The sequence below is a fragment of the Chiloscyllium plagiosum genome, chromosome 38, assembly GCF_004010195.1.
Source record: "Chiloscyllium plagiosum isolate BGI_BamShark_2017 chromosome 38, ASM401019v2, whole genome shotgun sequence".
Classification (NCBI taxonomy): domain Eukaryota; kingdom Metazoa; phylum Chordata; class Chondrichthyes; order Orectolobiformes; family Hemiscylliidae; genus Chiloscyllium; species Chiloscyllium plagiosum.
Window position 1 is genome coordinate 16441339 of NC_057747.1, and position 24755 is coordinate 16466093.

At 38.0% G+C, this 24755-nt stretch overlaps 1 protein-coding gene across 35 annotated transcripts in view; it reads right to left on the bottom strand.

Moving 5' to 3' along the window:
• kcnma1a (potassium large conductance calcium-activated channel, subfamily M, alpha member 1a) overlaps positions 1 to 24755 on the bottom strand; it is an 847042-nt gene that overhangs the window by 452022 nt on the left and 370265 nt on the right. For 19 of the 35 annotated variants that reach the window (XM_043678944.1, XM_043678945.1, XM_043678948.1 and 16 more), the window contains 2 exons: positions 9308 to 9369; positions 6740 to 6748 (listed from right to left, as the gene is read on the bottom strand). In XM_043678944.1, coding sequence (XP_043534879.1) covers positions 6740 to 6748; positions 9308 to 9369 — 71 coding nt within the window. The remainder of the gene's footprint in view (positions 1 to 6739; positions 6749 to 9307; positions 9370 to 24755) is intronic. The other 16 variants (XM_043678947.1, XM_043678946.1, XM_043678974.1 and 13 more) reach the window with 1 other exon arrangement.

Sequence of the window (24755 nt, forward strand, 5' to 3'; positions counted from 1 at the left end):
TGACAGCCAGACTACTGTGACCACTAGGACTTATAACAGCACACAACCAACAGCCACACTCAGACAACAACTCACCAGAACGAAAGACCCGATACCCACATTAGCATTACTAATGTAGTGTAAAAAATCCCATGCAATGACTGCACAAAACACTATATAGGACAAACAGGAAGGCAGCTAACGATCCGCATCCACGAACATCAACTAGCCACGAAACGACACGACCAGCTATCCCTAGTAGCCACACACGCAGATGACAAGCAACATGAATTTGACTGGGACAACACTACCATTATAGGGCATGTGAAACAAAGAACAGCCAGGGAATTCCTAGAAGCTTGGCACTCATCCACAAACTCCATCAACAAACACATAGACCTGGACCCAATATACCGGCCACTACAGCGGACAGCTGAAACTGACAACCAGAAGCGGCAAGGACAGGCCACTATAAATGCCGGAGGAAACACCATAGAAGCGCTTCATTGGAGGCTCCCAAGCACTGAGGATGTCACCTAGACAGGGGACGAAACATTTGCAACAAAAACTTCCAGCTCGACGAACAGAACCACAGCACCGAGCACCCGAGCTACAAATCTTCTCACAAACTTTGAAAATCTACCAGACACGTACTGGATTCTGGTTATGATGGAATAGTTTATCCACACCTTGGCATTTAGCTCATTGTTTTAGAGAATTTTCAAAATGTGGGAAGTTGCTACCTACACAGCAGGAAGGGTGAGCAGGAATTGTGCTACCAATCTACAGCAAATTTCACCCATCCTTACTTTGTAATACCTGGATACTGTATTTTTTGATCAGCAAAAAGTACCCAAACATGAAACGTTCAGTCTCCAACACTGGATCTGAAATCACTGCTCTATACAACTAAATTCCTTGTGCTTCAAAATTATTGTTCAATTATCATTACCAAATAATACATCATTAGTAGTTGTTAATGAAAAGTGTAAGAAATAACTTTTGTTATAATTGTTCAGACTTTTACTTTAGTTAGGGAATATTTTAGCTGTTTACATTCAAGACTTCTATTAAATGTGACCTTTCGAATGACTCATACGTATAATTGGTTATATGACAGAACAACCCCCCCCCCCCCTCCCCCACCTCCACCCCTAAAACACTTAAATGACTCATAAAACTAATTGCTTGCGGGATGGAAAAAATCCTCTTCCAAATTGTGAAGTAACCCTTGTTGGTAGGATTGTTTATGACTGCAAGTGATACTCAATAGATTACAATTGTGACTAAACACTGGAAGGTTTCTTCTGCAGATTACATACAATTTGCTGTGATCAGCCCAGTATCCTCTACCCAGGAGGGAAATAGAGGAAGTTGACAGTAGTCTTTAGGTTATAATTAATGCCACTGAACCATGAGATTTAAAAACTCCATCATAAAGTAGTTCAATTTGCAAAGCCTTGAAGTCCAAGAGTAGTTATATACGCTTTACTTTAGCTCCTGAATTAACCCCGCATGGCACTATATAAATATCTTACATATTTATTATTCAAAGGTTCTGTGCTAAATTGACAGACGATTAATTGACAAACTAACGTAGATTTACTTATGTTAAGCATAATAAACTTTTCCAGGTGCATATTAAAATGGAATTCTTTCATAGCACCATTTATACAATTAATGATTTTCCCATTTGAGGGAATAAATTTTAGTCATGACACGTTTTCAGGCAGAAATGGTATGAGAGAGATATTGTCTTAATGAAGAAGTGTGCATTGATCAACGCTGCACAAGAATAGATGCATTAAAGATGATAATGGTCTGAATCTTCCAACGGCTGCAGTTTTTTTTGTCTCTATCTGAATCTTCCAAATGGTAGCATTGCAGCAAGATTATCCCGACCCAGTACAACTGAAGCTCCTTTGGAATCTTCTGGTCCTCAATATCAAAGAAACGCGCAACGGTCAGAGTAGAATTGGGGCAAACAAGACATGCCCCCTTTGTATGGCATGAGCTGTTGTATGATGTTTAATGAATGTTAGTGAATGGATGAATGAATGGGTGACTGGGTGGGTGAGTCGGTGTGTGAACGGGTGACCCAGGTGGGGGAGATTTAATCAAGGTGGACACACATTGGGTTGTGGTATTGTCAAGTGGAAGTTGGTTGGTGTCAGTGATAGTCAGGTGATTAAGGGAGGTGACTGGGAATGAACCTTTTTGAGTTAGCCAGGTCTTGGGTTTTAATCTGTCTAACATTTTCTAGTTCAAGAGTTGGGACAGTAATAAGAGCTCCCAAAGAAAAATGGGGATTTGCCCACTAGAAATTTAAACTTGCTGCACAATTTGCAGATGGGTCTATATGTCAGGATTTCCACAGGATCATGAACTGTATTTTCAGTATATATTAGTTTTCAATAAAATCTGAAGCCTGGAAGATTTGGTCAAATGCAGCCTAGAAGCCTGGAATACAGCCTGGAATACACTGGACACTTCAATCTTTAACATGCTGGAGCTCTAGAAGAACTCCCCCTGAATTTATCATCTGCAGCCTCATGAGTATTTCCCCAATAGTCCCTATTTATTCATTAGAAAATACAGAACAAGCAAAGAATTTATGGAATAACGAGCTTTATTATTAGTCTTTTTCGCTGCTTCCTCCAATCTTCAGTCTAAATTTAGATTATGCAAGAAGGACCTTAACTTTTATTTTAAAATGTTCTATTGGAATATCCCTGAGCTTGAACTGATCTTCTATCATGTTTTCACAACTGCAGAAGTGATACTTTAACTCCAGGCTTATTCTGGCAAGTTAATTCTGTCACACACTATACCCCCGTATTTCTGGAGGTATAATTTTAAAAGAAACTTCCAATTAGAACCATGTAAATTGGTCTAAGACAAGGCAAATCTCTTTAAAAAAGCAAAGTTGCCTCGAGGTGAAGGTGAAAACGAAATCGCCCTCAGGAATATGAAAAGGGAGACTGTTTATAATCCTCACAAATAAAAACCTACCAGTTCTTAGTAAAGCACTGGATATTGAGACCATGACTGTCACAGATAGACCCAAGAGAAATACACACAGCAAAATTATTTGAAGGGAGGTTTGGAGAGCTTTTGGGAGATTACAGAAAGGAAGCTTGCTACATCTACTTCTCTCTCCAAGAAACCTAACCAGTTTCCACGGAAACCAGTCCCAAGAATAACATCAAGGAGACAAGACATTTAAAACAACTGAGATTCACAACTGTTGACTACAACAAAGAATGCAGCAAACCAACTTTATTCTCCGGTTTGAACTTTATATCTCAAGAACAACCAAAGGACTCTAAACTGCATACTATTTTACCTTCCACTATATTAGACACCATCTTCTTTTAACTTTATACATAGATTTATGCATGTGTGAGAGATAATCCAAGTGACTGCACAAAAGTCAAATGCTTCAGTCAAGTATTTCTAATTCTTTTCTTTGGTTTAGCAGTCAATAAATTTGTTCATTCCTTCACTCAAGAAAAACTTGTGATTGGCTCCTTACTGCTCACAGTTGACAATTTAAGTTGGGGGGAGGGGGCGGGGGGCAGCATAGCCTCATGATAAAATAAACTTAAACCATATTGTGACCGACCAAGAGTAGCTATCTCACAATTTCTAATTTGGTCTAATGATACTTCATCCTTGAACTTTCTCCTTGATTTAAGTGGATTGGGGATCAATTTCCATTTGTTTTGTCTGATGCTAACAGTTCAAAAGAAGACAAGGAGAGGGTTAATAGCCTCACAGTGAATGGTGTGACAATACTATGGCTTGAAGAGGTGTATTTTGTCCTGGGTTTTATTTGAAGAGAGGTTTTAAGACAGAGGTACGGAACTATCTATTTGAATCCAAGACAACAAACATCCTATGAGGTATTGGAGAATTGTTTTAAAAGTTGGAACAATAGATGCAACCTGAATGGGTGGGGTCAAGCACTCTCAGAGCCAGGAATGTTAGTTTTAGTTTCTCAATAGCAATTGCTGCTAGGGTCTTGAAGCTGGGTTTAGAAGCTGCAATACATCTCTTCCTCACTCCCCTCTGTCTCTCTCTCTCTCACACACACGCACACATACACACACAGTTTTCTCAAGATGTTTTTCCCCTGGACTGGAGAATTTCCAGCAAGACAATCTATTTTACTGAATTTGTCTTTGCTAAGGTTGTGTTTATAGGATGTCACTATATTCTTATAGTTAATCAGCAGTAGTTAATATAGCTGTTATTTTGTTAAGCATTTCAGTTACAGCTAAGCCAATTCTTTCTTTGTTTTTATTTTTATTTTAACTGCCATATAAAAATAAAATGTGTTTTGCTTTATGCCAAGTAGTTTGACTAATTAACTTACATCTTGAATGCAACACCTTACACTTACCTTTAAAATAAGAAAAGTTAGGGTCTGGACTATATTCTGAATATATTTTGAGGAGGGTCTGGTTTGGTCCATAACAATGGGGTAGCTTACTGATGCTTTAATTCTGCAGGGGCCTTCTGCTAGGCTGAGATCTGATGAAAGATCATCAATTTGAAATGTTAACTGTGTTTCTCCTTTAAAAGATACTGCCTGGCTTGCTGACTATATCTAGCATTCTCTTGTTATTTCAAAACAATCCCTTAGGACACTTTGGAACTAATCTTCCTCTAGGTGCTTCAGAAATAATATTGGCCACTGATACCCCTAAAAAATTTCCTGAACATTACCTTACTGCAGAACTGGGCAAATTGCATTCTCCTAAATTCCAATGATTCAAGACACATTTATGACCCAATCATTCCTCATAGGAGAAAATGCCATTTCAGGAATCTGCCTGGTGAACATGCATTGTATTCCTTCTATTGCAAATATATCCTTTCTTAGGTAAGGAGACCAAAACTGAACATAATACTCCAAGTGTCTTCTGACAAAAGCCCTGTACATCTGCAGTAAGACTTCCTTGCATCTTTACTCAAACCCTGTTGCAATGAACTTTTCCCATTTAACATGCAAAAGATTTCCCATTCCACAACTCACTGTCCCTTTAATTCTCCCATAGTCAGTCTAGAGTCATACTCTCAAGGGTTTACTTCCATTCTTTTTCCTTCCCAGCCTGTTAACTATTTAAACCAGTAATGTCTTTTAAAGCCATAGTTCTCCTGGAGTTTCTACCTCTAACTCAACCTAGAATGGAAATTTACTTCACTTCAATGGAAAATGAATCTAAAAGGAAACATTTTAGCAGCAACGAGAGAAACAGGGACATCCTTGAAAATGAGAAGAAATATTCTTGGAAATGCACTTTCAACATTTTTCCAAGAAATGGTTATATATAACCTTTAGGGCCGAAGGGATCAAAGACTATGGGGCAAAGTGGGAACAGGGGACTGAGTGGATACTGAATGGCAGAGCAAGTTCCAAGGACTTAATGGCCTACTCCTGTTCCTATTCTGCATGGCCCCATGACTGATTGGCAACAGACCATGTGAGCACAGTTTTGTAAAATCAGGTCTCAGAGGAGACATGTTGGAGATGATGAGTTTCTTTTATTTTTAAGGTAAGTGACTGTGTTATTTTGACTATTCCAAGGTGATATCCACACTGTCAGAGTTCAGTAATCACACTGTTTTCAAAATATCGCAATAAAATGGTAAAATCTTCATTTCTGTATTCATTAGATCAGAGAAAGAAACAGGTCATGTGTACCAGGTTACCCTTGACTGAGTGTAGTGTTGGACTATACATGTTATTGTACATTCTGAAAGTTCTGATTACCATCTTTTTACCTTGGGATTAATCAGTTTACTAAAGGGGACAATTCATCAGCAGCCCATTTTATCAGGGCACTGTAACTGAATAAAAGCCATAGAAAGCTAACATTTTGGAATGTTAAGCTATATATTTTAGCTATATTTAGAATATTGCAGAATTATCTTCTTGCGTCAATTGATTCTCTGGTAAACATTCTTCCTCAACTGCAATAGCATTTTAAAAGTAAACATTGTTAATTCCTGGAAAAGGACATCTGTGCTGAAACTCACTGGAGTTTCATTACTTCTCATCAGTAAGTTGTAAAAGTTTTGCTTTTCTAACCCCCATATTGATCAAACGATTGATGAATCAAGATTGGTGCAACAAAAACATTGCACACCAGAATGGACTAATATTTGCTTCAGCATCTCAAATAGTTAAACATCACCTCACTACTGACAAAGTTCAGAAAAATCTCTAAGTAAATAGGTGAAGTGGGACGTCTTGTCATAATTATTTGCCAGAAGAGATTTTCTTTTAAAATGAAGACAGCTATGAAACCCAATATTTGCATTTCCTGTTATCATTTACTCGACAAAATAAACCAGTACAGAAACATCATACCAAAACTGCTGAAGTTATGTCAAAAACATTGTAATATTGAAAGATATTTTTGAAAGATTAAACTGTTCTATTAAAACAAGTATGGATAATGGTGTTCATTTCTAGTTCATGCATTGCTACTTGCTATCTACAAAAAGCATTCCCAAATCAGCAAATCGCTACACTAACATAGTTATACAAAAGAAAGGACTAACTGAAGAGAAAGGCAATTCTAATACGTTCAGTAGGACTGTCTGAAAATAAGTGGGTGAGGGACTGCATGCTTCTGTAGTTGAACAGCAGTTCTACTTAATACTATATCTTTAACATGTCTACATTCCTCAGCAATGCAAACATATCTAATACAATTAAAAGGGTAAAACAAGAGCATGCACATCTTACCTTGATGAACTAATAATTTGATATTTAAAGAGAAAATGAATGGGAGAAAGAGCTGGTATTAGATCAAGTTATTTTGATGGTAGATTCCATTAGTAAAATGTTAGTATGTAGCTTTTCTCAAGGAAAAAAAAACTTGTAATTTCTAGATTTCCAGCCAGTAAGCACCAGAAACTTGCTGCCACCACCAAAGCTGTGCAAAGCAGCCAATGAGAAAAGTATTTCAGATGTTTGTCTTCCCTTCAGCAGGCTGGGATGAATGATGTCAGGGTTTTGTGTTGCAAGGAAACAAAAAGTTAAATGAATAGCACAAATGACATTTGTGCACTCTCCTCTTCCAACCATTGCTAACCAATGTCATTCATAACACGATCAATCTGAAGACCACCTCAGTTGAGGTATGATAAATTCAGTGTATGTTGTGTTTCCTAAATGGTCACATGGAAGACTTTAAAAAGTAGACATTCATTTTCCCCTGTTCTGTTTAATTGACCAATAAAGGACTGAAACATTTCATCTACAATATGGTGGAAATATTCACCAAAACACACTGGTTTCCATTCCAGCATGTAACCACAGGTTGTCTGCCACCAATTTCATTTAAAGTTGGGTTGGTGGGTTCCAAACAGATTTGTATTTATTGCTACCTATTGGATTAATGCAATTGTAATTTTCTTTTTCACAAGAAAATTAATGACAAGTACAATAGCTGGGGTGTTGATATACATTGAAGCTTCCATTGCATTCCTCAACTTGCTGAATTGATATTGCATAAGGCAGAGCTAATAAAAGACTTGGATTCCTTGCTTATGCCCATTGCTATGGGCTAGATTCTTCTAAAATATGAAACTGTTGAAATTTAAACTTAAACAAACAATTAGTTCCTTTTCTTATAACAACATTTTTTAAGAGTTTAGAACCAATGGTAGCAACATGTTCATATGCCCACTGAGCATCTGTTATGGTCATCAGTTGCATGATACCGTATGATGTGCAGTTTTATTTGAGCATCATTACAATGCATTGAGAAAGTTTATAATTTTCTCTTAACTCCACATTACAGTGAAAAAGACCTCTCTGCTAACAAGGTCGTGGTAATGGTCTTGTGATTTCCATTTGCATCCTCCCTAGATGAATCTTTTGTTTCTTTGTTTTCCATTACAAAAGGTCCTGAGTTGCAGTGGGTAGCATCCTACCTCTGAACCAGAGCTCCAGGTTCAAGTCGCACCTGACAGCCAATGAAGGTGCATTCATAATACAGCTGGGGCAGACAGACTGTCACCCACATAGTCTTTCAATATAGCCAATGGCATGTGGCAAAGGCATGAGAAATATCTGAACAACCATGTGAAGAAAGGTAATTGGGGCCTCTACCATCATTGTTCCTGATCATAGCATGAACATAAACATTCAGGTTACCATGTCAATTCCAACTCCTTTGGCAACCAGTTCACTCAGTCAGCCAGACGGTAGCTGTGAATCAGATCAATACCAGGACTGCAGGGTTCAATCCCTAATCAGGTTGAGGTGGATTTGGGACCTGCCTCTTTGCTTTAACCACTGTGGAAGTCACAGTGTTGTGGGTCAGATCTATCTTTGGGCAGAGAATTGAAGCTGATGATGTCCACAAATATCCTTCTTTAACCTTGCACCATCACCCCTTTACTAATTTAAGTACCACTGGACTCTGCTTTTGGATAGAACTCCCCACTACCCCTAACCCCAACTCTTGGATGTTTTTTTCCTGGCTCTGGAATTGCTTTTTAACAATTAGATCTACAATGTTTTTCACTTCTGATGAAAAATCATCAATCTGTAACGTGAAGTCTGTATCTCTCGCTACAGATGCTGCCTGACTTGCTGACTTTTTCCAGCATTTTGTCAAGTAATTGGCAGCCATGCTTGTGGATATAGTACCTTATAGCACCGATGGAGGCCATTTGGCCCATTCTGCCCACTTGCAAAATGTTCCTTTTCAGTTAAACACGTGACTCTTTTGAAAGTTACTCTTGAATCTGCTTCCACCACCCATTCAGGCAGTGCATTTCAGATCAGAGCAGTTCACTGTACGATTTATCATCTTCCCTCAGATTCGTTTGACAATTACCCTAAATCTGCATTTTCCATTTATCAAAAAACACACTGATGTTGAAAAAACCTTCCATTTGCAATGCTGACAGTAAAATAAGCATTTAGATATTATTAATGAAAATTATCTTCTTAATGATAAATTATGTGAGAATACACCTTATTTCCTCTTATTTTCCAATATAGAACAGGCATATCCTGGATTAAGAAACGATCGACTAACTGTTAAGACAAAGGTAAGGAGAACACATTAAAATGCTCCTGAAGTTACAGAATTCTTACTTTTAAATCTTTTAAAAATTACAAAGATAGGAAAGCAGAAAAAACACTTATATGCTGAAAACAGGAATACATGTTAACAATAGTGTTATTCACAAATTACCCTGTCAGAAGGAAGTGTACACAAACTGCAAACAGAAATAAACTGAAATTTTGCCTGTAGGCCATTGGAATAGGAAGGTTAAAACGTATTCTGGTACTTACTCTGAAGAATCAATGAAGTATATTACAAGTGCACCAATGCTGAGAGCAAAAACCAAGACCACCTGAAAACGTGAGAAAAAAAACAGCTTTAAGTGAAGAATTTAACAAAAGCAGAGTGAACTACAAATACAGTTTGCAAGAAACATTGCTGTGTTTATTGCTGCTGACTTCTAATCAATATTAACTCTATCTACACAATGATGCTAGATAAACTCAATGTTTGACTGAGGTGTGTTGTGTGTCTTTAAATAACATTTCTTCTCTTTATGCTTCACATGATAATACATTTGTCAACTGCTGGGCTTATAATTCAATGTTACACTTCAATAACAGTCAAAAGATTTTATGTGGACGTTGATATTTCCCATCCCCAACAGCCCTTGAGCAGGAGGTGGTCAGCTGCCTTTTTGAACTCCTGCAGTCCAAGTTGAATTAGAACACCTGCAATGCTGTCAGAAAGGGAGTTGCAGGATTATGACCTAGTGACAGTGAAAGAATGGTGATATGGTTCCAGATAAAGATGCTGCGTGGCACAGAAGAGACTCTGTAGGCAGTGGTGCTCCCATCTACTGGCTACCCTTGTCTTCTAGGTGGTAGAGGTCACAGGTGTATAAGGTGAATTATACAGAATGATATAATTGTGGATGAACGTTTAGGCTGATTAGTTGATAAGATTGTCAAATTTGATGTAAAGTCAATTACTCGGTAACAATAAAAAACTTTATTAGATATATCTTTTCACTTAATTTTGAAACAGCACACATCTAACTAGTCAATGTTATAACCTACTGGCACTAACAGTCAATGCAAGGTCAATGGTTAGGCTGAATAGTAGAGTCAATGGCCATCAGAATAAATGGATCTAAAGTCAAGATGTATTATCTTTCCATTCAACTGAGCAATTCTAAAGAAGGATCTGTACTCAAATCTGCTTTCGCTTTTCAAATACTATTTCTGTTCCTGCGCAGCTGTTGTATTTTTTGATATAAATCACACATCCAAAAAACATATAAAGGAAGCTACTGTGTCTCTGCAGGGTCTTGGAAAAGCTGATTGGTCCTACTTCCCTAAAATAAAATAAGGTTCTGAAGACGAGTCACCAGACACAAAATGTTAATTCTGCTTTCTTCCCAAAGATGCTGCCAAATCTGTTGAGTTTGTCCAGCAATTTGCTTTTATTTCAGAATCCCATTTCCCTTTCTTTCCCCATAGGCATGCAAGCACCTACAGCAAACTTTTTAATAATCACACCTATAGGACAGGGGTGTGCCAGTTAAATCGGTTAATCAAGAGATACGTATAACCACAGTAAACCCTGACTAAGTGAAGTTTTGAACATCCCTCACAAAAGCTTTCCAAAAATATTAACACGCCTGCTAAAATCAATGTAAAGACAAAAAATAAGTAATAAAAACGTAACGCAGGGTGTATACAGATCACTATTATACTTTATTTATAGCATAAATACTCAAACATCACAATACTTGAAGCATATAACTTTTGCCAGTTTATCAAGAGTACTGGTTGAACTAAGTTGCCAGTTCAAATCAAGTTTGCTGTATCACATTTGCTTTTTTATACTGTTGAACCTACTTCCAAGATGCTTTCAGGCTGTGCATTCCAATAAATAACTTGAATCTCATGTCTTCTCATTACTAATCCTCCTGCCGATGGAAATACTTTCTTGCTAGCTACTCTATAACCTTCTTTCATGTTGAATTTTAAATCTGCCTTTAATCCCCTCTGTTGAAAGCAGAACAAGCCTAAATTCTCTGATCTCCTTACTTCATTCAAGTTCTTCAGCCCTGGTACCATTCTGGTAAATCTCCTCGGCCCCTTTGTCAAAGGTCTTCATATACTAAATTGAAGACTGTAAGCACTCCGGTTTCACAGCTTTGTAATGAGGAGAGATTTGCTGAACTCGACATTTTCTGGAGAAAAGCACGGGAAGGGTGTGTGATTCATGCCTTTAACTTGCAGAGTTATGCAAATGCATGCAGATTATATAACTGAATGTGAATGCAGGGCTAAAGAAACATGGTAAGCCTCAAGTGCGTATTGACATTAGAATTTTGTTTTGCAGAGCAATCACCATGGGTTGCCTCAGGATAAAGGAAGTTGGACTCTGGGCGTTATCGGTCCATCACACCCTTCGACTAATAGCCACTCAACTCCAAGGAAAAATGGGACTTTTTCCTCGGAGCATAGGAAGTTGAGAGGTAACCTTATAGAAGTTTATAAAATCATGAGGGGCACAGATAAGGTGAAGAGCAAAGGTCTTTTCCCTTGAGTGGAGGAGTTCAAAACGAGGGAGCATAGCTAGGGTGACAGGAGAAAGATTGAAGAGGGAACTGAGCAGCAAGATTTTCACACATAAGGTGGCTCGTGTGTGGAACAAAATATCTGAGGAAGTGGTAGATGCAGGTACAGTTATAACATTTAAAAGACATTTGGACAGGTACATGAATAGGAAAGGTTTGGAGGCATATGGGCCAAACACTGGCAAATGGGACTAGCATAATTTTGAAAACTTGGTCAGCATAGACAGGTTGGAATGAAGGGTTTATATGTGTTTATGGCTCTATAATAGGCACACCATGTAGAGCTAGTAGCAGAAATACCAGCTGTTATGACTTGACACACAGTTCAAAGAAAGTATAATTACAATTAAAAACAAAATAATCAGCTATTTCGCAGCCATTCTCTTTCAGCTGTTGACACCAGGAGTGTGTGAAACCTGTGTACATGCTTTTGCTGCATGAGCAAATGTGTAATATCAGCATGACCAGAAATGACACATTTTTGATGCACAGTTCCTGCACCATTTTCTCAAAAGGTGTCTAATTCCAAGGAAATCAAGCTGGATTTTCATAACTTAAATTAGCCCAAAGTCGGACACTAAATTTAGATCAGAGTGTAAGGCTGCTTGGGGCATTAAAACATAAAGCATTAAAACATCTAATTCATCTTTACAAAGATGGGAAAATGGTGCACAGCCTTTTTCACAATGATTGGAGTCCCCATTTCTCTCACTCTTTCAATACTATCCACAATACTGAAAGAATAGTTCATTGTGTCAACAAATTAAGATTTAGTTTTTGCCATTATTTATCTCATTTTTACACTAATGTTTTAATCCCTGTTCCACAAATTAGAAAACGGTGAACTAGCCGCCTATCTAGCCTGAGCAATAATGGTCAGCACAGAAGGTGACCATTTAGCCCATCATATCCACACAGTCTACAAAGATTTGACCACATTATTCCCATTTTCCAGCTCCTGTCCAGCTACTCTGGAGGCTATGGGAACATAAATGAGCATCTAAGTACTGCTTAAATATTACAAGAGTTTCTGACTCAACTACCCTTTCAGGAATTGAGTTCTAGACTCCCACTACCCTACAAGTAAAAAACTTCCCTCAATCTGTTTCTTAGCCCTCTGTCTCTTCTCTTAAATCTATGCCCCTGGTTACTGACCCCTCCACAAATGGAAAAGGTGCCTTACTGTCCACTTATCTATGTCCCTCATTGTCTTATACATCTCTGTCACATCCTCAGTTGGCTAGTCACTGTGACAACATAGACAAGAGGAAGAATCAGAGCAAACTCTCAGCATAAAGAACAATTTAAAAATTCAACCTTCATAATATATTTTGAGTGCTTTTCTAACTGAACCTAAATTTGGAGCTATGATTGCAATAATACATCGTCACTCATTTTATCGATATATTTAAGTATAGATACATATAAAAACATACAAAAATAAAAAAGTAGTTCTTCTCATTCAGTTCTTAGGCATTTGTCAGGATTGAGGCAGTTGTCTTCAGTCTGCTTGTTGGCTTTAAGATGGATTTTAAGTCCAATGTACAGTTTGTGGACTCTGCCACATGTGAAGCAGATGGTGCTTCAAGTTCAAGATACATACACACAAACACATATGGATATATAAAACACATGGCTCTGTACAAACATGTGCATGCATTTGCATATTCTAACAGAATATACATTTGTAACCAGAGGAAAGGTTAACAAAAAGCCCTAAATGTTCAGGTTAGCATGATGAGATCTGCACGAAACTTGTTTCAAAGAAAATGAGGATCCAATCGTTATTGATTATTGTTTATATCGTTAGTAGCTAACCTCAATCCCAGAATGCCCAGGTAATGCCATGGTTTTCCATTCAAATTGTTGGCAAATTACAGTATAACCATAAAATCGAGTTAAAAGACCAACTGCCCTAGTGTTTCCCTTTATGAATAAGAACTACCATATTTTACAAATTGACTTAGTTTCAACAGTAAAAGATCATAAGTTTAAATTTAACTTTCACCATAAGGCTGTCAGATATTGTAATGGAAGGTGCACTTTATATATATAAAGTTATATTTTGGGACTTATATTTTAAAATAGATGTAGGAAGATCTAGGCCAGTTCTGTGAAATGATTTATTTTAAAGAGGTCAGAAAGTCATTTGGAACAGTGCATTAATTCCAATAAATCATGTGACTGCAGTTAAGCATCTGGCAGAATCTCTGTAGTGTTAAGGGATAGTATGTTCATATATTGTATATTTTAATATTCATACTGCTGAGTTTACAATAGACCGGAAAGTAATTCGATTTGTTCTTTTTTCAATCAGTTCAGATGAGTCAGGAGGTCAATTCATAAAGGGGAGAGCATCTTCTCCCAGCAGCAGAATCAAGCTTTTAGATCAAGCTTTTAGTTCAGGGGAACCAGTCCCTAGTCAAAGAGTTTCAGTTTGTACAGCTTTTAAACCAAGACGGTTTGGTTAAAAATCTACAAGTTGCTAGACTGAAAAAGTTTTGGCCATCAGAATTGTAAAAGTTTCAGATCAGCCAATTTGGAAAGGAATTGTTAAATTCCTCTGGAATCCAAGAAAAAGAAACAGGGAGTAATCAATTAAGTAGAAGTTTTAAAATGTTGAGGTAAGAATGAAGATTCTCTGGAACTGGGAACTGTAAAAGGAGTATGATTGATACTCCAATAACACTCAATAAGTTCAATATCATCCAGGACAAAGCCTGCCTAACTGGCACCACATCCACAAACATTCATTCCCACCACCATGGGACAGTTAGTAGCAGCAATGCATATCATCTACAAGATGCACTACAAAAATTCTCCAAGCCTCCTTAGAAAGTATCTTCCAGACCCATGACCACTTCCATCTAGGAAAAACAAGGGCAGCAGATGCATGGGAACACCACCACCTGCTGGTTCACTTCCAATCCACTCATCTTGACATAGAAATATATCGCCATTCCTTCACTGTCGCGGGGTCAAAATCCTTGAATTCCCTCCCTAAGGGCATGTGGGTCCATCTACAGTATACGGACAGCAGCAGTTCCAAAAGGCAGCTCACCACCAGCTTCTTTTCAAAGGGAGGTACAGGTGAGCAACAAATGCTGGCCATTTGCATCAAACAACCATTTATCATGTAATCTGAACAGTGGCAATGTCCATATCCCATGAAAACAAAAGGATAGTATTTTAAAAAACGGGGGCTGAAACCTTGCTTTGCTACTTGTGTTCAGATCTGTCTAAATATCTTTTATACATAGATAGCTTCTTTCTTCTGTTGTGGACTAAATATGTATTGTGATGTTAGAGAACACTGTGGCCTCGTGTCTATATGTTATAGTCACTCACCATCATGGTAGTCAACTGCAAATATTAAAGATTTGATCTGTCAAGAGTTTTCATTCTGGGACCTCACGTATTCAGTATTAACATCAGCTGATATAACAATATACAGAAATTTTAAACATATTGTAGCAGAAAGCCAATGGTCAGAGCAATTGTTAAACTGTTGTGTGATGCAAAATACTTTTTCACACAAGTACTGTTTTTAGTAAATATTTTATGTATTCTATCATAGGATGTGGCAATGCTCGCCATGCTAATGGGTATTATAGACTTCGAACTTTAATAACTGTTCGTGGTTTGAATGAATCAACTCTTACACACACAAAGAAGCAGCAATAATTCTGCCTGGAATAAACTATTAAAGGACAAGGACAAATTTATAGAGGAATTGAAAGCAATTAGTCATGTCTGGCAAAAGGAATGGGGGCTATTTGAATAAAACTGCTTTTACACCTGCTTGATATACTGGATGCTTTTTCGCCACAAGGACAACTGATTGCCTTGCAGAAGAATTTAAGGAGTTAGTTGCGGGAAAACTCTGTCTTTGAGCAGACAGTTAAGGTCAAATGCAACAAGGAACAAAGAAGCTACTTCTGATAAGAAGGCAAGCTGCAGACTTGCAGGAATTTGTATGAAAGAATCTATTGAATCATCAAACTTGAAAGGGAGAAAATTGTGTAAGAATCCAAAACCAATAGAAGAAGTCAGTCGTAGAACTTTGAAGAATAACATTGCATAAGGATCAAACGCTGGACACTTCTACAGACAAACACTGTTAGTGGAATCTTGACAAGTTGAGTCGTAAGGCTTAATTTGATTACTTGAGGGGTCTTATTTTGGTTGTTACACACAATAAAGTTTAAATCATTATTTCAGTACTTGATTGTCTGTGTGACTTCTTAATAACTAGCTATGGTAAAGATAACTTGTGGTGAATTACCCATAACATTTGCTGTCTAATCCGAATTGTTCTCAAGAAGGTGTAAATTACCCACCTTGCACCATTTCTTGCCCATGTCCAAGTGTATCATAGTCCTGTTTGGGAGGGAGATCCAGGATTTTAACCCAGCAGCAGTCTCAATCAGGACAATGCCTGGCTTGGAGGGGAACTTGCTGGTAGGGATATTCTTGTGCATCTGCTGCCCTTGTCCTTCTAGGTGATGGGAGTCATGGATTTGGGAAGTGCTGTTGAAGGATCCTTGGTCAACGACTGTAATGCATCTTGTATATGCAATACACTGTTGCCAATGTGCAATGGTACTGCAGGGAGGGAGTGATTAAGGCAAGGGATGGGATGCTAATTAAGTAGGCTGCTTTGTTCTGTTCACATAAAAAAAACAGAATCCTTTCCAATCCAAGAGCTCTAACCAAAGGGGCAAGTGTTACAGAAAATATCCTTGGAATACAGACAAAGGTAAAACTGCAAAGAACAAGAATGCTTATTAGATATCTAGAGAATGAACCCTGCCCTTTATAAAGGAATGGTTTTGTCTGCGGTGTGATGATATTGTTCCTTTAACAAGGTTATGTCATCCTTGGCTTTTTTTTCCAGAGAGGTCGTAAAAAACACAGACTCTGAAAAGTCTAAGTTTGAAGGGTTTTAGGGTCAGTTTGACTATAGCTAACAGATACTGCCTCAGGAAAAAGGGTTTCAAGTTAAAAAAAACACTTGTACAATAAAAGGGAAGTGGTCAGGTCTCCCAGCTCAGCTTTTCTCTGGTTTGGTTTGGTCTGGCTGTTCACTGAAAACAATTCAGGCAGTTGTGAAGCTGCTAGACCCAAAGAAGCAGGTCCACGCTGACCCTCCCTCTATCTGATTTCTCTCATGTAAGATCCTGTGTTTGATTTTACCTTTTGGGCCAAGGGTGTTTATGGGGATTGTTGTAAGTATTGTGAACAGCATCATTAAATTGGGATAGTCTGTTGGGTTTTCAGATCGGTTAAGTTATTCTGTATTCTGTTCTCTTTTGTTTGTGTTCCATTTGGTAATCTTGTAAATGAATTCTGTTTTGTTTAAAACTAAGTGGTTTGACCAGCTGCATCCCTCCTGGAATATCTGTGTTACGCCTGCTTAAGAGGCCAAGTTAGGATCCAGGCTACTTTGTGGAAATGTTTTGAGGGGGTCTGGCCTGGTCCATAACAGCAGTTTGTAAAGTTATTTGACAGGATTCAACGTGCCTGGAAACCTCACCATAAACAAAATTAGTTTTCATTCATAACACTCAGAATAATTTGCAAATCAGGTGAACTTATGTAGATTAAAAACTCCACCACCAATAATGCAGCAGTTAAATATCTTTAAGCTATCTACGCAATGATGAAACTTATCTCCAGTGTTATTTATTCCGCAATACACCATTTTATTTAAAGGCCACTTGTGGCACAATGGTAGCGTCCATGAGCCAGTATTACACATCTGAGTAGGTTGATTAAAAATATCTGCTACCTGATTTAACTTCATAAAGAGTAATTTGATGGTTGCAAAGTTTCATAGCCTGAATATGGACACAGTAAGGTTACAGCTCTCCAATTGCTCACTGACGATTTGTTTAAGGAGTTAGCTTTATTGCAAAACAGGTTAAAGATTTGTGACTATCAAAGTTTAACATCTGTAAAATTTCAGTGGGTTACGCAACAGCATTTTAGTCAAGGCTGCGTTCTATCAGGATGCAGTTGAAAACATCTCTCCCATTGTGTGATCCCAGCAAGCCCATTTTCAAATTATGTACAGTAACATTTAATAACTTGCACCATTAGTCTCCATGGAAATATTTCTGCACCTTAACAATGAAATCACGTGCTTTCAATCATCAATTTCAGAAGTCAGAGAAGCAGGAAACTACAGATATAACAGTGAAATGAGAACATGTCAAATTCAGCATTTTGGTGCAATTATGTCATACCATACTCTGATCATACTCTGAACAGGAGGGCAGGAAGATAATAATGGAGACCCACAAGTGGAACTTGACAGCTTTTAATAAAAGTAAAAGGTTGCTTAGGGTCATAAATAGCCAAAACAACATGCACTTTTGCACTATTTTTAAAGATATGGAGTACCCAAAGGTTCTGTCCCCAAAGAGGGACAGAGACATAAAACTGAGCAGCAGTTAAGAGTCACGGGAGGCAATCAAACTCATACATTCACAAGCCTTTTCAAAACCTAAAACAGATATAGGAGACCAAACAGGGATTCCAAAGTGCAGGCTACCAGAACAAAATGTTGAGGGAGGAGTGCAGGTACAGAGCAGACCAGACTTGGAAGAGAAGGTGTGAACTGGTGCACAAGGGTTAAGCAGGTTGTCAAGTAGCGGCACGGTGGCTCAGTGGTTAGCCCTGCTGCCTCACAGCGCCAGGAACCAGGTTCAATTCCAGCCTTGGGCGACTGTCTGTGTGGAGTTTGCACAATTCTCCCCGTGTCTGCTGTTTTCTCTCTGGGTGCTCCAGTTTCTTCCCACAGTCCAAAGATGTGCAAGTTAGGCGAGTTGGTCATGCTAAATTGCCCATAGTGTTAGGTGCATTAGCTAGGGGGAATGGGTCTGGGTGGGTTGCTCTTCGGAGGGTCGATATGGACTAGCTGGGCCAAAGGGCCTGTTTCCACACTTTGGGGAATCTAATCAAGTAGAGTGCTGTGAAGTGCAGGTGATATTTTTCACCTTGTCTCAATGAACAAAATGTACAACAGAAACCACAAAATGGTAGTTATAAACTCAGACAGGCCTGGCTAGGTGAATGCAAAAACATTTCTACGAGCCCATTTATGATACGAAAGTCGGAGGAGTTGTTGACAGTGAGGAAGGATGTGGCAGGTTACAGCAGGATATAGAGAAGCTGCAGAGCTGGGCAGAAAGGTGGCAAATGGAATTCAATGTAGCTAAGTGTGAGGTGATTCACTTTGGGAAGAATAACAAAAAGATGGCGTACTGGGCTAATGGTCGGATACTTGGTAGTGTGGATGAGCAGAGGGATCTTGGTGTCCATGTACACAGATCTCTGAAAGTTGCCACCCAGGTAAATAGTGCGGTGAGGAAGGCATATGGCGTACTGGCTTTTATTGGTAGAGGAATTGAGTTCCGGAGTCCTGAGGTCATGATGCAGTTGTATAAGACTCTGGTGCGGCCGCATCTGGAATATTGTGTGCAGTTTTGGTCACCATACTTTCGGAAGGATGTGGAGGCACTGGAACGGGTGCAGAGGAGGTTTACCAGGATGTTGCCTGGTATGGAAGGAAGATCGTATGAGGAAAGACTGAGACACTTGGGGCTGTTTTCCTTAGAGAAAAGAAGGTTTAGGGGTGACTTGATTGAGGTGTACAAGATGATTAGGGGTTTAGATAGGGTTGACCATGAGAACCTTTTTCCACGTATGGAGTCAGCTATTACGAGGGGGCATAGCTTTAAATTAAGGGGGGGTAGATAAAGGACTGAAGTTATGGGTTGGTTCTTCACTCAGCGAGTCGTAAGTTCATGGAATGCCCTGCCAGTAGCAGTGGTGGACTCTCCCTCTTTATGGGCATTTAAGCGGGCATTGGATAGGTATATGGAGGATAGTGGGTTAGTATAGGTTAGGTGGGCTTGGATCGGCGCAACATCGAGGGCCAAAGGGCCTGTACTGCGCTGTATTGTTCTATGTTCTATGTTCTATGTTCTATGTACTGCCCTAAGTGCCGAGTCTAAAAAGAACTTAAGCACTACTCTATTAATTGGAGAGTCACTAATTTACTTTCACCATGGCTTCTCCTGTGAAAAAACAAGTTGTCAGAGGAAAATAAACCACTTCCATTTGTACCTCTGTATTCATCCAGGTAGCCTGGGATAAGACTGTCAGGACATAATGAACTATAACCAGATGCTGTTCGTAAGAGTGTTTAGACTGTTGGCAGCACTTGATTCTTCACTGAAGAATGCTCAAGATTGGGTTTGAAGTGGTAGTTCATAAATTGTGTAAACTTTGCTCCAGGTATTCGTAATGACATTAGAACCACTTGATGAATTTATTGCCTTGTGGTCAGTCTCTGGCACCAGCGACTCTCCGTTTAAAACACACTGCCTGAATAAGATTAACTTGCATTCCAAGATAACTTGTAGAATCTTAATTAAATTCCTTTCTGAAAAGGAAGACAATCAGAGTAACTTTTCAAAATTCATGTACAGTGCATTTTAGATCGAGCAGATATTAAGGAGCGGCCCTTGACATATTTGTTACTGTGAAATTTTAACTTTGCCATTTGTATTTTTAATATGAAGCTTTTTCACCGTTACAGAACAATTAATTTTAAGGCTTATCACTGGGGGAGGGCCGAAGAACTTTACATGAATGCTTGAACTCAACCCTGGCTGTAAAAGTACAACAGCATGTGTTTCTCAGCTCTACTACTGGCATCAGGGACAAAATACATTTCTCTCCTCTTTGTGCAGAAATTAAAATATGATTTGATTTTAAACTTTCTTTAAGAATAAAAAAATCAGGTGAACATACAATGAGATTAAATGTGAGGTCAACAATTTGGAGAAGAAACAAATTTCGGGAACATAATATTACACAGGTTCAGCTTTTTTAAGGATAATTTTAATAGGGAAAATTGTAAAATATCTAATTTAATAAAACTGTCATTTGACCTCCCTACTCTAGTAATTATATTTAAAATGCTTTTTTTAAAGGATCAATGAATGACACTTATTTTCATTGTTAAATTTTAATTTTGATATTACATTTTTTGTTAGAAAATGTATTGACTATTTATTTCAGGAATATTGATTTGTTTCCCTAAAATAAGCTTGTGCAGCATCCTGAGTGCGTAAGTTATTTTGTTACATGAAATCAACAGCAATTTAAGCACTTTGTTAGCCAGTCACCAAGTTTGGTATCTTTTCAGAGCTATATCTGAAAGAAAGCCGCATTCAAAACAAGTTCCATTACTAATTTGCATCCTCGAAGTAACATACTGAAGGAAAGAGAAGTTCAGTTGAAAGGACAAATACAAGCAGCACTGCAGAGGCACAGATGAAATAATCCTTTCCTAAACTGTTGGGTCATAGCATTATCAGGAAAGCGGCTGAAACGTTTTACAGGATGATGCTTTACTATTAACTTTCACTTCCAAAAGTCTTTCAAAATATTTGAAGAATGATGGATGCTTAAAAATGATCACAAACCAAACAGCTTCTGAGCGTGTAAGTGCGCACTCATAGTAGAATTGTAGTGTCAGTGCAAAGTGCAGCTTCACAACCTGAACCTGGAGTCAAAACCAGACTTTGCACCAGAGTGGAATGAAATGTCATAAACATGATAACTCCATTTTGTTTCAATTTAGAGCTATTTTGATCCATAACGTCTAATTTGTACTTAATATATTCAGTATTGTTGGAAACTGATACAGGCTTTTCTTGATGTTAAACTTGACAAATTAATGCTCCAAACATGAGTTCAGATGCCTGAGTAACTAGAAGAATAGTGCTCGTGCATGAGCCAAACCTAAGAATAAGTTATTGGATCAAAATAATTGTGAGGTATCAGTTTTGGCGTGAATCTTTGGAAGTCTCTACCTCAGGATGTTGTGAATGTAATATTATTAAATATTAAAACCAAGAAATATTAATTATTGATCTCTTAAGGATAAAAAAGAAATGGGATGTGGGCAGGGAAGTGGAGTTAAAGCTCAAGATCAGCTATGATCACTCTGAATAACAGAGCAAGCTCAAGTGGCTGTGTGGTCTTTGCCCACTCCTATTTCATATGTTCTCATATTAATTGAACACACTGGTTTTATTTAGTTACAATTTACTTTTATGCTAAAAGTAGTTTCCCAATGCAACAAGTGTGTTCCGAGCTTCAGTGCTCAATGGGAAGTATGAGAGTTATAATATGACCACCACAAGTTTACAATTTGTTTATTTACAACTTAATACCATATGATGCACTAGGCATCTTAGGGTGCAGTATGCAGCATCCATTCCACTAAGCTAGAAGCTCTAGTTTTGAGTCGTTCCTCAGACTTATGGCCAAGCAAAGTGTGGCTATAACATATCAAAACAGATTAATATTCTGCAAATGCTTCCAACACATAACAGTGGTATGACTGGGAGAGATCCCTGAAAAGAACTGAAAAGAATCGGTATCCATAACTCAAGGCTGCTACATCAAATGTGCCATGGCACCTCGCACTCAAGTAAACTGTGATCCAGTTTGAAGCAAATGAAGAGTAAGAAAGGTGAATTTATTTGACAGTAACAAATAAAAAAAAGAGGTTGAACTAGGTAATCAACTTATCATTGCAGAGCAGAAATAAAAACCCCTATCCCTAGCATTTTTAGCTTCATTGTTGGATATTTTTAAGCATTTGCAGTATACCATTCAAGATCAGAGACGGTTGCAGAGAGTGGTGAACTCGGCCTGGACAATCACAAAGGCCAACCTCCCATCTATAGAATCCATCGACCAGGCCCGCTGTCAAGGAAAAGCCGCCAGCATTCTCAAAGATCTATCCCACCTTGGCAAAGTTTTTCTATAACCTCTACCATTGGGGAGAAGGTACTGAAGCCTGAACACACGCACCAGCCGGTTTCGAAACAATTTCTACCATGCTGTTGTTAGAATACTGAATGGACTCCCAAACTCTTAACATCTGCCTGTACCTGTGTTTTTGTTTTTACCACTGTTTACCTATTATTTACTTATCTATGTTACTTAACTCTGTGATCTGCCTGTATTGCTCGCAAGACTTTTCACTCTGCCTCGGTTCACGTGACAATTAATTCAATTCAAAATCAATACGACCTGAAATTTCCACAGTATCTTTAAAAATCCAATTCCTTGTTGATACCATTCAGCATTTGGTGGAGAACCCAGGTGGAGAATACTAAGCACTGCACGTTTAATTAAATTGACGGGTTCATAGTGACACTCTTCATCATGGCTGTCAGGTTCAGATGGCCTGTCACAACTGTCTAACCTCCAGGATTGACTACATGATAACCAGCACTTCAACAATTACCACAACCTAAAACATCGCATCAGCAACATTGCCATTGCCTACAGAAAACAGTGTTTTTAAAACAATCAAGATCTCGAAGGGTTGTAAACGTCTATTAAATCAGGTCTTTGCCTTCAATGTCCCAGCAGACACAAATTTCTGAAAAGTCTTTCCTCATAACTTTCATTTCTCATTGCTGGAATTATCTTGGTGATTTTATTCAGGACACTTGCAATGCTTTTTAATATGAATTGATGCACGCTCAGCATTTCTTTAAGAGAAAGACAGACAAACAGTGCACCGGCCAAATTTGTGCTGAGTGTTTGTACTTTGCAGCAGCCAATTTCCTTTAGAGCCAAACTCTGTTAAGCAAGCAACAATTTTGTCAAGAAGTGTTATACTCCAGTTAGGTTTGTATTTCAATCAGTATTTCTGCGTACATCTTTGGACCTGGGTCAAATCAATTGAGATCTCTAATGGAATCAAATTAAATGGGAAAAACATCTCATGACATATACGTATCCTCACACAACTGATTATAATCTTTAATACGTTGCTATAGCTCAGAGATTATACTGCAGATCAATTAAATTGAGAAGTTAAAAACATATATATAAATAATTTGGAAATTGTGTGGACTAACTTGATAATCAAATTGATATGGTTGTCTTAAGAACATGAGAAGAGCTGTGCTGGCAATTAAGAATCCCTGTTTGGAGGTTATCGCACTAACATAAAAAGATTTCTTCATTCAAGATTTGCAATTATGAAGACATATGTTACATACAACCTTACCAGCACTATCCTGTCTCTCCTTTAGTGATATAAGGTGTCTGCTTTATAAACATATTTTATCATCATTTATTTTGGTTTTCCAATTGTTGAATCTAAGATGAAGGTGATCAAAAGCTAACAAACCAGAACTTATCGCAAGCATTTATATCTACAAATCCAAAGATGGGCTGCAAGACAGACATTTGCATTCATGATGCTGAGATTTGATATTTCTAATCTCCCCTCATATAAAAGAAAAACTGTATTGTTTAAAATCATAATTAAAAGCCATCAAAGATTCTGGAAATCTACATATATTATTTATAGTTTGTTAATTTTGACATAAGTGCAAGGAAATACCTCTGCACCTTTCATTATTGACTCTATGTCAAAAACTAACATGGATAATTTAAGTTTCTATCCATCTACTTTAGTGAAAATCAAAGCTTGAACCAGGATTTATTTTTCCCCACGTTATTTCCTTTAAAAAATGAGGACAGCAATGAGATTAATCTAGCTCCAGAGGATCTGTATAGTATATAATTTCTTTAAGGTTATGACCCAGCTGATATTATTACTGGACAAGGCAGATCTCAGATTGAAATCCAGCCTGATAAAACATACTTTGTTTTCTTTTAAATTTTAACAAGGTGATCATTCATTCAAACAAAAAACACACAAGGTTGATTTTGGTTTTAACAATAAAATAAGAAGTCTATTACACAAGAGAAATAAATAGAATAAACCAAAGTATTAACACAAATTTAAATGTGAAACTTGGTAAAACAAAATTAGCAATAATCCCAACAGCTTCCCGTTACAGACCTCAAACCCCAGAGAGAAATCCCTTCTTTATCCCACAGAGTTTGATTTAGCTGTGGCTTCAATTCTGATCAACTATTAGATTAGATTAGATTAGATTAGATTACAGTGTGGAAACAGGCCCTTCGGCCCAACAAGTCCACACCGACCCGCCGAAGCGAAACCCACCCATACCCCTACATTTACCCCTTACCTAACACTACGGGCAATTTAG